We start from the raw sequence: 15,446 nt of genomic DNA, 5'->3' as shown, positions 1-15,446 counted from the left end.
GCCATACAGCATGAAAACAGATCTTTTGGTCCAACCAGTCCATGCCAAACACAATCCCAAATTAAATTAATCCCATCTGCCTGCCCCGGCCCACATCCCTCCAAACCTTTCCCATTCATGTACTTATCCAAATGTCTTTTAAATGTTGCAATTGTATCCACATCCACCACTTCCTCAGGAAGTTTATTCCACAAGTGAACCACCCTCTGCGAAAAACATTTACCTCTCATGTCTTTTTTAAATCTCTCTCCTCTCACCTTCAAAGTGTGTCCTCCAGTCTTGAATTCCCCATCCTAGGGAAAAGACCATTAACTCTGTCTGTACCTCTCATTATTTTATAAATTTCTATCAGGTAGCATCTCAATATCCTATGCTCCAGTGAACAATGACCCATACTATCCAGCCTTTCTTTATAACGCAAACCTTTCATACCCGGCAACATCCTGATAAATCTCTTCTGAACTCCCTCCAGTTTGACAATATCCTTCCTGTAACTGGAAGATCAGAACTGGCCACAGTATTCCAGAAGAGGCCTCACCAATGTCTCCTAATGCATGAATCAGCTATCACAACTTAGCAAAATAAAGTAATTTCAGTTCTTCGTTTTCAAAATTAAAATATTTTAACTTTGCTATTTTTTCCTTCTGCCAATCCTATCGCAATGCAATAAGTTACAGAAGCTGTTTACCTTGATACTTTGATTTTGACAGAACCACAAACAATGATGCTCCAAAGGCCATGACTTATTAATAAGTATCACAGCAAGGAGCCTCAGTATTTGAATAACTCACTTCACAATACCAGGGTCAAATCTACCATATTTTATATTGTTTTATACTGTGTGAAGTGTTTTAGTGACATATACGATCTTGACAGAGTGAATGTGGAGAAGTTATTTCATTTTATGGGAGAATTTGGAATTGGGGAGGTCATTGCTTCAAATAAATAAGGAAGCGCCCATTTAAAATTGAGACAACATGAAATATTTTCTCTCAGAGGGACATGAGACTTCATCTTCCTCAAAAGAGGACAGAAGCAGAGTCTTTGAATATTGCTAAGGCAGAGATAGATTTTTGTTAGGCAAAGGAGTGAAAGGTTATGGGGAACAAACAGGAATACGGAATAATCAGATCAGCCATGATAGTATTGAATGGCAGAGGAGGCTTTAATGGCCAAGTGGCCTGTTTGTGTCCTTATCTCATATGTTCTTGCCAAGTCTGCAACTTAGCCAGTATCACAATAGATCCCATTATCGTCAAGTGAATTAGATTAGATTAGATTCCCTATGGTATGGAAACACACCATACAGCCCAGCAAATCCATACAGACCCTCCGAAGAGTAACCCACCCAGACCCATTCCCCTACTCTATGTTTACTCCTGACTAACGCGCCTAACACTACGGGCAATTTAACATGACCAATTCACCCTGACCTGCACATCTTTGGATTGTGGGAGGAAACCAGAGCACCCGGAGGAAACCCACACAGACACGGGGAGAATGTGCAAACTCCACACAGATAGTTGCCCGAGGCAGGAATCAAACGTTGGTCCCTGGTGCTGTGAGGCAGCAGTGCTAACCACTGAGCCACAATGCTGCCCATCACAAGAACCCATATGAAGTCACTGGGGTGATTTAGTTGATGTGCAAAAGTGTAAAAGGTGTTGCTGAGAATCATCATTTCTATTGGTTTTATAGGCACAGAAACAGGCTGCCAACTTGTTATCACCCATCTGACACTATTGTGCTGACTCAAAATCAGTAATACTTCATAGCATAGACTAGCTCACTGACAGGTCTGTCCATTTCAGACACATTATTTTGACAATTTCACGCTTTTTCAAACAGAAATTAAGGAAAGTGACATCCAATATTTTCCAAAAGCCTGATTTCTCCCATGGTTAGAATTTTGATTTGAACAATTACTTCACTCAAATTTCACTGTGCAATTTTCTGTGATCTTTTAGATGAGATTAAGGAACTGGTGGACCAGCTTACTGAGGGTGGAAAGAGTGTGCACGAGCTACAGAAATTGAAGAAAAAGCTGGAAGTTCAAAGGGATGAGCTGCAAATAGCTCTGGAAGAGGCTGAAAGTTCACTGGAGGTAATGGACTCTGATTCAGTGAATATCACTCAGAGCAAATGATCCAGTTACAATAAAAATGGATTTTGTATTATAGGAAGGATGAGCACAGCTTGGGAACTGCTCCAAATGTGCATTTGTCCAAAGTAAGCACCAGACAAGCACATATCATTTGCTGATCATTTTGAACCAGCAAGGGTTACAGGTTTGTTCAATCATTCACAAAACTGGATTACTTTGTGACAACACTAACATCTTTTGTCTATATATGAATTGGATCCAAAATCTGACTTAGACCTGACTTCATATGGATTCTTGTGGTGCTGTAATAGTGTCCATACCTCTGAGCTAGGTGGCCCAGATTCAAGGAGGACTGCAGAATCGAGAGTGTGGTGCTGGAAAAGCACTGCAGGTCAGGCAGCATCCAAAGAGCAGGAGAATCAATGTTTTGGACATAAGCCCTTCATCAGGAAACATCGACTCTCCTGCTCCTCGCATGCTGCCAGACCGGATGTGCTTTTCCAACACCACAATCTCAGCCCAGTTTCAAGTTTTACCTGCTCCAGAGGAATGCTCTATCATGGGGCGGCATGGTGACTTAGTGGTTAGCACTGTTGCCTCACAGCACCAGGATCCCAGGTTCGATTCTACCCTTGGGCGACTGTCTGTGTGGAGTTTGCACATTCTCCTCATGTCTGCGTGGGTTTCCTCTGGGTGCTCCGGTTTCCTCCCACAGTCCAAAGATGTGCAGGTCAGGTGAATTAGCCATGTTAAATTGCCCATAGTGTTGGGTGCATTATTCAGAGGGAAATAGGTCGGGGTGGGTTACTCTTCAGAGGGACTGGTTGGGCCGAAGGGCCTGTTTCCACACTGTAGGGGATGTAATCTATGTTTGAAGAGGTCTTTTAAGTATCAAAAACAAAATTAGACCTGACTTCAGAACTAATTAGAGTGAGGATCCCTGGTGGATAGTGTTTCATTGTAATGAATTTGGGAAATACTTCAGGCTCTGACACACAGTTTTGCATTGATGCTAAGCTTTGTGATGTACATGTGCTAATTGGCTAGTTTCGTGGGTGAAGGGCACAAGTGGGTAAACTACCATATTATCCTTTGCTGAATAAAAACCAAAAGAATTGCAGATGCTATAAATCAGAAACAAAAACAGAAATCACTAGAAAAGCTGAACAGGTCTGGCAGCATCTGTGAAGAGAAATCAGTATTAATGTTTCAGGTCTGATGACCCTTCCTCAGAACTGATTGTAGCGAGGAAAATGTCGGTTTTTATGTAGAAGATAGAGTGGGGCAAGGGGGTAAGGAGAATCCCCACAGATTATTTACTTCTTACCCCCCTCCCCCTGCTCTATCTTCTGTATAAAAACCAACATTTTCCTCACTACAATCAGTTCTTAGGAAGAGTCATTGGACCTGAAACATTAACACTGATTTCTCTTCACAGATGCTGCCAGACATGCTGAGCTGTTCCAGCAATTTCTGTATTATTATCTTTTGTTGGACTGTCACATCAGTTGACTGTTCTATTGAGTGGACAGAATGCAACAGTACAAAGTTGTAAATGCAAAATGTTCTGCACAACAATAGACCAGTATCTCATGAATACAGTAATGCCATGACCCAGTCAAATTTTAAGTCACATTTAAGCGATAAGTGATCTTCTACCTCACTGGGAAATAATACCATTCTATAATTGTTTCCAGCTCCACATCATACTGTATTCCTAAGAGTCCAGGCTTGCATTCACCCTAAACTTCTTCGGCTGACTAATGTGGGAACAGTTTTTAGCCTGCTTTTCTAGAACTCTCCATCTTCCTCAGTTTTCAGCCAAACTGTTGATCACACTTCAGATTCTGACCTTGTGGCTCAATTTCCTTATTTGCCTCTATTTATAGGACCCCAGAGACTTCATTTTATTGGTCACACCTCGAAGCAAGTTCCAATTGTTTGTTTCTTGATTCAGTGAACTTACCTTTCTGGGCTGACTGGATTTGGTTGTTTTGTTGTCTTTAGGCAGAGGAAGCCAAAGTGGTGCGGGTTCAGCTGGAGTTGGCCCAGGTGAAGGCAGACATTGAGAGGAGAATCCATGAGAAAGAAGAGGAATTTGAAGCCACAAGGTACGCGCTGCGATGAAATCCTGTCGGTCCGCGCCTTTCAAACAAACTGATTTTGATTTAAGCTAAAATATTACACCAAGTTTTACAATTAATCTCTTCGACAATGAGAATCAAAACTTGCCTTCACTACAACAGTATCAATTTCATATTCAGTGCCTCCCCTGTCACAGCAGTTTTCTTTCTCAACAAAGAAGGTGGTTGCATGGATTTGGGTAAAGGTGCCTCCATGACATTTTGCCATTGATGATCACTGCTAATAAGGTTTCTAATCACACAACACCAGTTTATAGTCCAACAGGTTTAATTGGAAGCACACTAGCTTTCGGAGCGACGCTCCTTCATCAGGTGATACCCTGATGAAGGAGCGTCGCTCCGAAAGCTAGTGTGCTTCCAATTAAACCTGTTGGACTATAACCTGGTGTTGTGTGATTTTTAACTTTGTATAAGGTTTCTGACACCTTTCTCCATGAATTTACAGGAAGAACCACCAGCGTGCCATTGAATCACTGCAGGCCAGCTTAGAAGTTGAGACCAAGGGCCGTGCTGAGGCACTCAGGCTGAAGAAGAAAATGGAAGCTGATGTAAATGAGATGGAGATCCAACTGGAACATGCAAACAAAAACAACGCCGAGTTGGTTAAAACCCTGAAGAAACTGCAGCAACAACTCAAGGTACAGATGGGTTAGAGTCTTTTGTTTGATTACAACATTATTATAATCTTGTCTTGCTAGGAAGGCTGGTGGTTTCATGTTAAAGAGGTAAAGAGAAAGATTGAGATAATTGGGATGAGCTAGATACAACTCTATCCATTTAAAGGTTTCTTGACTATGGTAGGATTAAAAATAGATAGCAGCAATTGCATTTTTACGGTGTTCTTAAAGTACAAAACAGTTTCAAGGCTCATTGCAACAATATTATCAAAAGAAAACAAATAAATCAAAAGAAGGATTAAGACACACAAGGAGGTCTTAAAACAGATAGAGAGAAAATGTCAGAGTTTAGGGTCTGGATAGAAAATAATGCAACCAAGGTATTTGGAGAAGCACGAGAGCGCAGAGTCAGAGGAGTGCAGAGATTTCAGTGGGCCATTGGAATGTAGGTTCTAGAGACAAGTGAGGTCATGCAATGCTTGAAAAACTGTTATTCTTGTATCAAGCTGTTGCCTGACTAAAGGTCAGCCAGTTAATTTTGGTGCTCTCAACAATCTTACTGCTGTCTTTCTTGCTGCCTCAGGATACACAAGCTCAAATGGATGAGGATGCACGTAGACATGAGGAGCTGCGAGAACAGTTTAATCTATCAGAACGACGTATTAGCCTTCTGCAGACAGAGCTGGAGGAACTTCGGAACACCCTGGAATCCAGTGAACGATCCCGCAAGCTCATAGAACAAGAGTTGGTAGAAATAACTGAACGATACAATGAACTCAATGTACAGGTAACTACTGGAGACACAGACCCAAATGATTAACAGTGCTCATTAAAAAGGATGGATCAATATTTTAAAGTAGCAAAGGAGTTTCATATCTAGACATGCAATAATGTTCCACCATCATAATATCTTTATGAAGCACTTTAGAATCCAGACTATTGATTGTTTCAAAATCTCTTTGTTATTCTCTCTACATGAGTCATTGCTAAAATCACTCTGAACAATCCCTGTATTGTTCTTAAATTATACAGATCTGCAAGACAAGATTGGCTACAAGTTAACATTAGATTCTCAAATTCACTGTGGAAAATGGGAGCATAATTCTGATGTGATACATTTGCTTTTCTGAGTTTGAAATTAAGTCCCGTTACTACTTTGTGAAACGTTATAATAAATTAATATTTTTGGACCATTGAGATCTCTTCGGAATAGAAATGGCCTGTTTAAGAGGGACAGGTTCCACCTGAATTGGAAGGGGACCAATATCCTTGCTGGAAAACTTGCTGGTGCTACACAGGAGGCTTTAAACTAGTAAAGGGGAGAAAAGGCTGAGGCTGGTTCAGTAGATAGGGGGAGCAAGTCCAATAATCAAGGCAGATAAAAGCTTGGCAGAAAACAAGGAAAGTTAAACTACATTTATTTCAATGCAAGAGGCCTGATAGGTAAGGCAGATGAACTCAGGGCATGGTTGGGAACATGGGACTGGGATATCATAGCAATTACAGAGACGTGACTCAGGGATATGCAGGACTGGCTGCTTAATGCTTCGGGGTGTAGTTGCTCCAGAAAGGATAGAAAGGGAGGCAAAAGAGGGAGGGGGAGTGGTGTGTTTGGTTAGGGATAACATTACAGCGTACATAGAGAGAATATTCCTGGGAGATCATCGAATGAAGTTATATGGGTAGAACTCAAAAATAAGAAAGGGATGAACACTTTATTGAGATTGTGCTACAGACTGCCCAGTAGTCAGCAGGAAATTGAGAAGCAAGTATGTAAAGAGATCTCTGATATCTGCAAGAATAATAAGAGTTGTAATGGTAGGGGATTTTAACTTTCCAAATATAGACTGGGAGTGACATAGCATTAAGGGCTTGGGTGGGGAGGCATTTGTCAAGTGTGTACAAGAAATTTTTCTCATTCAGTTTGTGACCATACCTACTAGAGAAGGAACAAAGCTTGACCTTCTGTTGGGAAATAAGACAGGGCAAGTGACTGAGGTGTCAGTGGGGGAGCACTTTGGGGCAAGTGATCATTATTCTATTGGTTTTAAAATGGTTATGGAAAAGGATAGAACTGATCAAAAAGTTAAAGTTCTAAATTGAAGTAAGACCAATTTTGACAGTATTAGACAGAACTTTCAAAAGTTGATTGGGGGAGGCTATTTGCAAGAAAAAGGATGGTTGGGGAGTGAAGGACAAAGCTGATTGGTGTAGGGAATACTGGATGACTAGAGAACTTAATGCTTTGGTCAAGAAAAAGAAACAGACATATATCAGGTATAAACAGCTGGGATTGAACGAATTCCTAGAGGAGTACAAGGGGAGTAGGAGTATCCAAAAAAGGGAAATCAGGAGGGCTATAGAGGACATGAGATAGCGTTGCCAAATAGAGTTAAGGAGATCCCAAAGAGATTCTATAAATACATTAAGGACAAAACAGTAACTAGAAAGGGAATAGGGCCCTTGAAGATTAACATGGCTGTTTATGTGTGGAACCACAGGAGATGGGTGAGATACTAAACAAATGTTTTGTGTCTGTATTTATTGTGGAGAAGGACTGTGGAAGCTAGGGAATTTGGGAAATAAATTGTGATGTCTTTAAAAGAGTTTATATTACACAAGAGGAGATGTTAAAATGCATAAAGCTAGATAAATCCTGGGACCTGATCAAGTGTTACTTGAACCTTTCTAGGAAACTAGGGAAGAGATTGCTGGGCCCTTTGCTGAGATATTTATATCATCAATAGCCACAGGTGGGGTGCTGGAAGACTGGAGGTTGGCTAATGTGGGACCATTATTTAAGAAAGGCTGTAAGAAAAATCCAGGGGACTATAGTTTAGTGAGCCTTACATCAGGGATGGATAAGTTATTGTAGGGGATTCTGAGGGACAGGATTAACATGCATTTGGAAAGGCAAGGATTGACTAGGCATAGTCAGCATGGCTTTGTGCATGGCAAATCATGTCTTACTAACTGGATTGAGTGTTTTGAAGAGGTGACAAAGATGATTAATGAAGGCAGAACGATTAACGTTGTCTATATGGACTTCAGCAACATGTTCAACAAGGTTCCACATGGTAGACTGGTTAGTAATATTAGATCACATGGGATCCGGGGAGCTGGCCACTTGAATACAAAATTGGCTCAAAGGTAGGACACAGAAGGTGATGATGGAGGGTTGCTTTTCAGATTGGAGGTCTGTGCCAGTGGTGTGCCACAAGGATTGGTGCTGGGTCCACTGCTTTATGTCATTTATATAAATGATTTGGATGTGAACATAGGAGGTATGGTTAGTAAGTTTGCAGGTGGAATCAAAATATGTGGTGTAGTGGACAGTGAAGAAGATTAGAGTCAAGAGTGTGGTGCTGGAAAAATACAGCAGGTCAGGCAGCATCTGAGGAGCAGGAAAATCGACGTTTCAGCAAGAGCCCTTCATCAGGAATGAAACTGGGAGCCTCAGGGGTAGAGAGATAAATGTGAGGGGTGGGTGGGGCTGGGGGGAATGGGAGCTGAGAGTGTGATAGGTAGATGGAGGTGTGGGTAATGGTGATAGGTTAAATGGGAGGGTGGAGCAGATGTACGGGTAGGACAGGTCATGGGGGCGGTGCCGAATTGGGAGGCTGGATCCGGGATAAGGTAGGGGGATGGGGAAATGAGGAAACTGGTGAAGATTATCTCAGAGTGCAACGGACCTTGATCAGATGGAGCAATGGGCTGAGGAGTGGCAGATGAAGTTTAATTTAGATAAACATGACGTGTTGCGTTTTGGTAAGGCAGATCAGAGCAGGACTTATACACTTAATGGTAGGTCTTGGGGAGTGTTGTCAAAGAAAGAGACCAAGGGGTGTAGGTGCATAGTTCCTTGAAAATGGAGTTGCAGGTATACAAGGTGGTAAAGAAAGTATTTGGCACACTTGCTTTCATTGGTCATAACACTGAATATAGGAATTGGGATATTATGTTGCAGCTGCACAGAACATTGGTAAGGCTACTTTGAGAATACTGCGTACAATTCTGGTTTCCCTTCTACATGAAGAATATTGTTAAACTTGAGATTGTGCAGAAAAGCTTTACAAGGATGTTGTCAGGACTGAAGGGTTTGAGTTATACAGAGAGAGGCTGTATAGGCTGGGGCTTTTTTTCTGGATTGTTGGAGGCTGAGGGGTGACCTTATAGAGGTTTACAAAATCATGAGGAGCATGGTTAGGGTGAATAGCCAAGGTCTTTTTCCTAGGGTGGAGGAGTCAAAAACTAGAGGGCATAGATTTAAGGTGAGACGGGCAAGACCTGAGGGGTAACTTTTTCACACAGAGGGTGATGTATGCATGGAATAAGCTGCCCAAGGAAGTGCTGAAGGCGGGTACAATTACAGCATTTAAACGTCGAAAAGTGTGGCACTGTAAAAGCGCAGCAGATCAGGCAGCATCTGAGGAACAGTAGAATCGATGTTTTAGGCATAAGACATTCCCAATGAAGGGCTTATGCCCGAAATGTCATTTCTCCTGCGCCTCAGATGCTGTCTGGCCTGCTGTGTTTCTCCAGTGCCATACTTTTTGACTCTGACCTCCTGCATCAGCAGTCCTCACTTTCTCCTAACATTTAAAAGGCATCTGAATGGGTATTTGATTAGGAAAGGTTTAGCGGGAAATGGGCCAAGTGCTGGCAAATGAGACTAGATCAGGTAGGAATTTATGGTCGGCGTAGATGGGCTGGACCAAAGGGACTGTTTCCAAGCTGTATGATTCTATGACTTTATATTAGCTCAGGCCCTGAAGAACGATATATCAATGAAGAAGGTGGAAGACACGGGGTAAATGGGAATCAGACTGGGACAAATTCTTTATTTATTATGGTCAGCTGATCAAACTGGGCAGAATGAATTGTGGCTGTTCAAATTTCTTATTCTCTTTTCCTTTAGAATAGTACTTTGGTGACTTACAAACGTAAGCTGGAAGGGGATCTTCAGTCACTCACAAATGAACATGAAGAACTGATCCATGAGTTCCGTTCTGCTGATGAGAAGGCAAAGAAGGCCATGAGTGATGTAGGTTTATAAAACTTGGACCATTGCACAACTTAAATGTTCTTGTCTGCTGAGAAAATATTGATGTTTTATCCATATGACAATTTTACTCATGCTAATTAATTTGTAAATAAAGCAAATGAAACTTTTATTTCCATCCAAGTGAGAATTGGACGTCTTCAGTCTTTTGGCTGTGAATTTAAAAATGAAATCATTGGTCCACGACAGTGTTATTGTTATTTTATAATTATGATATTGAGTTACATTGAACATGACACGCTGAATGTTTTTAAAGATCACAATGTTGAATCTAGATGACCAATTTCTTGCTTCTGACACCTCCTTGTATAGTTTGTAGAGAAGACTTGCTGCTGAAACATTTAAACTGAAGTAGATCTCTTGGTTAATGATACATTTTGGTTCAACCAGGATATGTGTAAAATGTAGGCTATTACTTTCTCTCTTCTGTTTAACTAGGCTGCCCGTATGACTGAGGAACTGCACCAAGAACAAGAACACTGCATGCACCTGGAAAAGATAAAGAAGAACTTTGAGATTCAAATCAAGGATTTGCAACTGAAGCTGGAAGAAGCTGAACAACAAGCCCTAAAGGGTGGCCGGCGTATCATCCAGAAACTGGAGGCAAAGGTGAGGAGAGCAGTCGAATAAGGATTGATGTAGACCTGGGTTACCAAAGAGATAGTTCACCTTTAGACCCCGTTATTCTATTGCACATAAGATGTTAAAGGGAAGTAAAATGATTCCATAATCCATGTAATTTGTATGTTAATAGTTTTACAATGCAATATATCCACAATGTGACTTGTATATTTGCAAGAAACTGCATACTTTCATATGCAGGGTACTGTCCTTTACAGGCAGAAATAACATGGCCACACATTGTGCCTTTTCCTATTAACCAACAACTTAGGGGGCAGCCATATCTTGCTGCATTCCCTTCGCAATGCCTCGATCAATGAAAGTCCATACCAATCGATCGGTGTCTTCCTTTCCTGCTGTAGATCTGTTTCTAGCCCTCAACTGAAATTAATAGACTTTTGGGGTAAATATAAGTTATTACCTAATCAAATATATTTAATTATAAAGGAAGATTCAGATTGGATTGAAAGAATTCCAGAATATTTAGTGCAAGATAAAGCTGTCCTGCTAGTTAGAATGCATGATCCTATTGGTCCTGAGAAATGGTTATCACTTGTTTAGATGCAATGTTTTCGATATTGACTGGAAAGTGATTTGGGACATCTTAAGGTCATAAATGCAAATCTTCCTCCCTTTATTTTCTTTCTGGTCAACCTAGCCTTAATTTTCACGGTTATCCTTGTCAAATGAAAAACGTGGTATTTATGTAATATTTCTTTGCTGGGCTTTAGATTAAGGAACTGGAATCTGAGCTGGACTCTGAGCAGAAACGCCATGTTGAAACAGTGAAGAATCTCCGCAAAAATGAGCGGCGGCTGAAGGAGCTAATCTTCCAGACTGAGGAAGATCACAAAACCAACCAGCGTATGCAGGAATTGGTGGAGAAATTGCAGAACAAGCTGAAGAGCTACAAGAGGCAGATTGAGGAGTCTGTAAGTGTCGCATTGACCTAACCACAGCTAACAAAAGAAGGGGGGGTCAATTCATATCATCATTCAGAATGAACTTGCTCTAAAAGTTCCTCACTCAATTCCTGTTTGCTCTCCAACTCCCTCTTTTTTCATTTAAGATGCTGTCAAATTTTAGATTTAGACCTTCTAAGATTTCTTCCCTTGTTTTGCATCCATATTTTTCATTCAGCTTTGTTTTTATTAACCTTTGTAGTGGCAATAAGGTGGGGCACGCAGTTAGCTTAGATTGTCACGAGATGGTGTAGGATAATGTTAAAGCATGGGCTGAGGTATACTGTACCTGGGGAGAGGCTCCTCGTACTGCCCCTGAGAGTGGGAGTTAATGGCAAACTAGCAGTCAAAAACCAAAACCACCAAGGATGAAGTAAGATAAGATCACAAGCCAACAACCTGCTTTTGGGCACAGCACTGATGAATGAATTAATTGCACCTTCAGGAATTGTTCTGTTTAAAGATACAGGCTGTTGTTGTGGGAAGTGTATGCGTTCATTGTTAACAACCCAACTACATCTCATAACAGAATATTCGGAGAATGCAGAACACACTCTTCAAGTAATCTAAATTTCAAAACTAACTATTAGAAAGCTGTCTGGTCGATTACGTATTTTGAACTGGATACAGCCATCAATGATTCCAAACACAGTGTATTTTTAAAATCATGGCCTCAATTTTGACAGCTGTTTACCTTTGGTCTCTGGAATAACTAGAGACCCTGAAATTCGTTGAGTTGCCAAGCAGACAGGAATATTGGGAGAAAATAAAACCAAGAATTGCAGATGCTGGAAGATCTGAAGCAAAAACCGAAATTGCTGAAGAAACTCAGCAGGTCTGGCAGCATCTGTGGAGAGAAAGCAGAGGTGATATTTCAAATCCAGTGACCCTTCTCCAGAACTGCAGGAGTGTTGCTAGGGTACCTGGTAATACTCGCTAGTACTTACCATGCTAGAGTTTCTCCTGGACAAACTTTGCACCAGCACTTACGTAAAGGGAATTAACCATACCCACTCTTTACTTTCTAAACTTGATGATTCTGCAAAGATCAAGGTCACTTTCTTGCCCTAGACTTCACTGGCAGAGCTTCCTTGTGGAAGATAGTGGAGTTTTCCACTCAGCCTACCAACAGCTTCAGCAAGAAATTAACTAGAGCAAGAAATTTGGGCATTCTGAACTCCAGCTGTCATTTACCTCCTATAGCATTTGGGTTGGAAATTCCACTCCTTCCAGGACAGTGAAGAAAGTCATGGAAGACAGTGCAGGACCATGTGTTTGCCACCTTCCTGGGAATTTCACTGGTCTCTCATTGGGAGGGTGTACTAATTTCTCAGGAAGGAGTAACATTTCTCATAAGAAGTAAATTGCCAAAGAAGTAATTTGCGAAAGATTCTCCATTTTAGTTAGCGTTGTTTGTGATAGAAAGAGCCTGACATTGACTATGCCACTCACAGCATTTCTTTGCTGTCACTTTCACAGGAAGAACAGGCTACCCAGAGCCTGGCAAAATACAGGAAAACTGTGCACGAGCTGGATGATGCCGAGGAAAGAGCTGGAATGGCCGAGTGTGCGCTGAACAAACTCCGCACTAGGAACCGTGTTTCTGCAAGCAAAGGCTTCAGCACCGTCGAGGTCATCCAGGTGTCTTCCAAATCCACCACGGAGGAGTAGACCCATGCTTTCTCCAACTTGGCTGGTAACTTCAAATTTTCTGATTGTGTCCAAATTGAAGATTAATATTCAAAAATGATTGCCCTTATGACTTTTGATGTGTTTTTGCTTCAACATTTTTCCTGGCTAGTCGCATATCTCTGAGGATAGTTCCTTTGCAACAATGTTGCTAGGTTCTCCAGACTCAAATTATATAATCTTTTTAACTGGTATTTTACTTTCTAAATCCTTGGCTTAGGAGTCAGTTAACAGTCAGATGTTATTATTAAACTCTTGACAGCCAGTAGATGAATTAGGAGGCTGGAGTCATAGCATCAAACAGCATTGAAACAGACCCTTCTGCCAAACTTGTCCATGCTGACTAGGCTTCCTGAACTAGTACTGTTTGCCTGCCTTTCCTATCCACTTACCTGTCCAACTAACTTTTAAATGTTGCAATTGTAACCACCTCTACCACTTCCTCTGAGATCAATCCTGACTCAGTTATGGATTTATTCGCAGAGTTGAAAATTACAAACATATAGCTCCAAACTCTACCTCCGTAGCTGTGTCAATAAGTGTCTCTTTATGTATGTTCAACTATTCATCCAATCAATGCCCTCCACTTTTATATACTTAACCTGAAGTTGTATAATTAATAGCTAGCACCCTGTGAATGTGAATTGTGGGCCAATTTTAAAACATTCACTCACACAGAGTTAAAACCAAACCCTCAGAAGGTCATGGTGTCAGAGACTTGTCTCTTCTGTGTCACAATGAGGGAAGGCTACACTGTGGAGGTGATGTCTTTCAGGTGTAATGTTAACCAGCTAGATATGAAGAACTGCATTATTTGGAAGAAGTTCAGGTGTATAATCCCTATATGTCCTGCTTGATATTTATTCCCTCATCACATGAATGAAGTAACCTTTGTTCTGCTACTCTGAAAGCTGGGAGTCAAATTAACATGGAAAATACTGGAAAGATTGAGCAGTTTTGAAAGCAAGTGCACAGAGAGAAACAGAGTAAATATTTTAGGTCATCTGATCTGCTATTTCCAAGATGTTCTATTTTTATTATCATATAATAAAAAATATCTTATGCTCTTTTACCTCTCAATTGACATGAGACCATTCGGTGCAACATTTCCTGTGGTCAATCCAGTGACTACACCTCAAAAGATTATTGGCTGGAAAAAGTTTTAAGATTTCCTGAGGTCATGAAAGGTGCTTTAGAAATGCAAGTTATTCCTTTTTGTCCAGCTGTATTGTTTCAGGAGAACATAAGGATTAATTATAAGGCCCATGACTGAACAAACAAGATGAAAATTGTACCATATTCTCTCTCCACCTCACTTGCTGCCCATCTACACGTCACTGGCTCAGTCATCTTATGTCCCTAACACACTGACCATCCAAGTATCAGGAAGTGCTGTAAGCTTGTCCATCATTGGAATTTTCTTCACTTCACATCTGCATATGTTGTCAATTAATTTAAATTGATTGTTAAAATTAGTCAACGACTCTATTACTATTGTATTGTGTGACCATCTCAATGCTAGATTGCCATTTTTCATTTTTCACCTAGAAATTTTATGTTCCTGTCAAAGATCCATGAAGTTCAGGGCCAATAAAGGAGAGAAGAAAAATGTAAAATTCTAGAAATATTATAAGTTATTGATTTATTGATTTTGATACCGAAGAGATTTTCATCAAACTTAATTTGTTTAATTTCCTTTCAGGGTTATGCATCTCTTCCAATCCTTCATTGAAGACAATATCTCCAAAACATCTTCCAATCTTTTCAAAGGGTATTGAAATATTTAGCAGTGAAAAGCTGCAAAAATAAAGCAATAGATATACCCAATTGTTGAGCTAATTTGAAGAGGTATACTGTCTTCTATCTGGTAGACTGGGAAACAATCTGTTCTGGTAATGTTGACAGTTGGAGAGGAAATTTGCTCCCTCAAGTCAAGGATAGAGTGTGCAGTTTGATGTATAACCTGGCTGATTGTGTAAATACCTGTGCACCTCAATTAACCAAATAAATGTATAGTGCAGCAATGAGCTATGTGCATTTGTTTTTTGTGTTCATTCAACAGGAATTTTTGGATTTTGATTCATAGAAATTAAAATCATTTTTCAAATGTTGCTCTAACCAGCATTAGATGACTAGTAAAAGACAGTCACAGTATGATAACAAAATATGTTGCTATGTACTTGAGGAAGGGCATAATGAAGACCTAGTAAGCTGCATTGGAAGCTACTGCATGCATCAGATGCTGCA

At 40.6% G+C, this 15,446-nt stretch overlaps 1 protein-coding gene across 1 annotated transcript in view; it reads left to right on the top strand.

Moving 5' to 3' along the window:
• LOC122560537 (myosin-16-like) overlaps window positions 1–15,226 on the top strand; it is a 73,493-nt gene extending 58,267 nt beyond the window's left edge. Inside the window, exons 36-44 of the mRNA XM_043711262.2 lie at window positions 1,968–2,104; window positions 4,112–4,215; window positions 4,694–4,886; window positions 5,449–5,652; window positions 9,784–9,909; window positions 10,366–10,536; window positions 11,280–11,480; window positions 12,990–13,206; window positions 14,902–15,226. Of these exons, the coding sequence (XP_043567197.2) occupies window positions 1,968–2,104; window positions 4,112–4,215; window positions 4,694–4,886; window positions 5,449–5,652; window positions 9,784–9,909; window positions 10,366–10,536; window positions 11,280–11,480; window positions 12,990–13,181 (1,328 nt within the window). The 3' untranslated portion in view covers window positions 13,182–13,206; window positions 14,902–15,226. The remainder of the gene's footprint in view (window positions 1–1,967; window positions 2,105–4,111; window positions 4,216–4,693; window positions 4,887–5,448; window positions 5,653–9,783; window positions 9,910–10,365; window positions 10,537–11,279; window positions 11,481–12,989; window positions 13,207–14,901) is intronic.
• The last annotated feature ends 220 nt before the right edge of the window (window positions 15,227–15,446 follow it).

Source organism: Chiloscyllium plagiosum, unplaced genomic scaffold (genome assembly GCF_037043375.1).
Source record: "Chiloscyllium plagiosum isolate Xiang-an unplaced genomic scaffold, Cpla_swu_hap1 HiC_scaffold_20, whole genome shotgun sequence".
NCBI classification, from domain to species: Eukaryota; Metazoa; Chordata; class Chondrichthyes; order Orectolobiformes; family Hemiscylliidae; genus Chiloscyllium; species Chiloscyllium plagiosum.
Note: the sequence above shows the minus strand (reverse complement) of the source record. Positions and strands in the feature narration are given on the sequence as shown.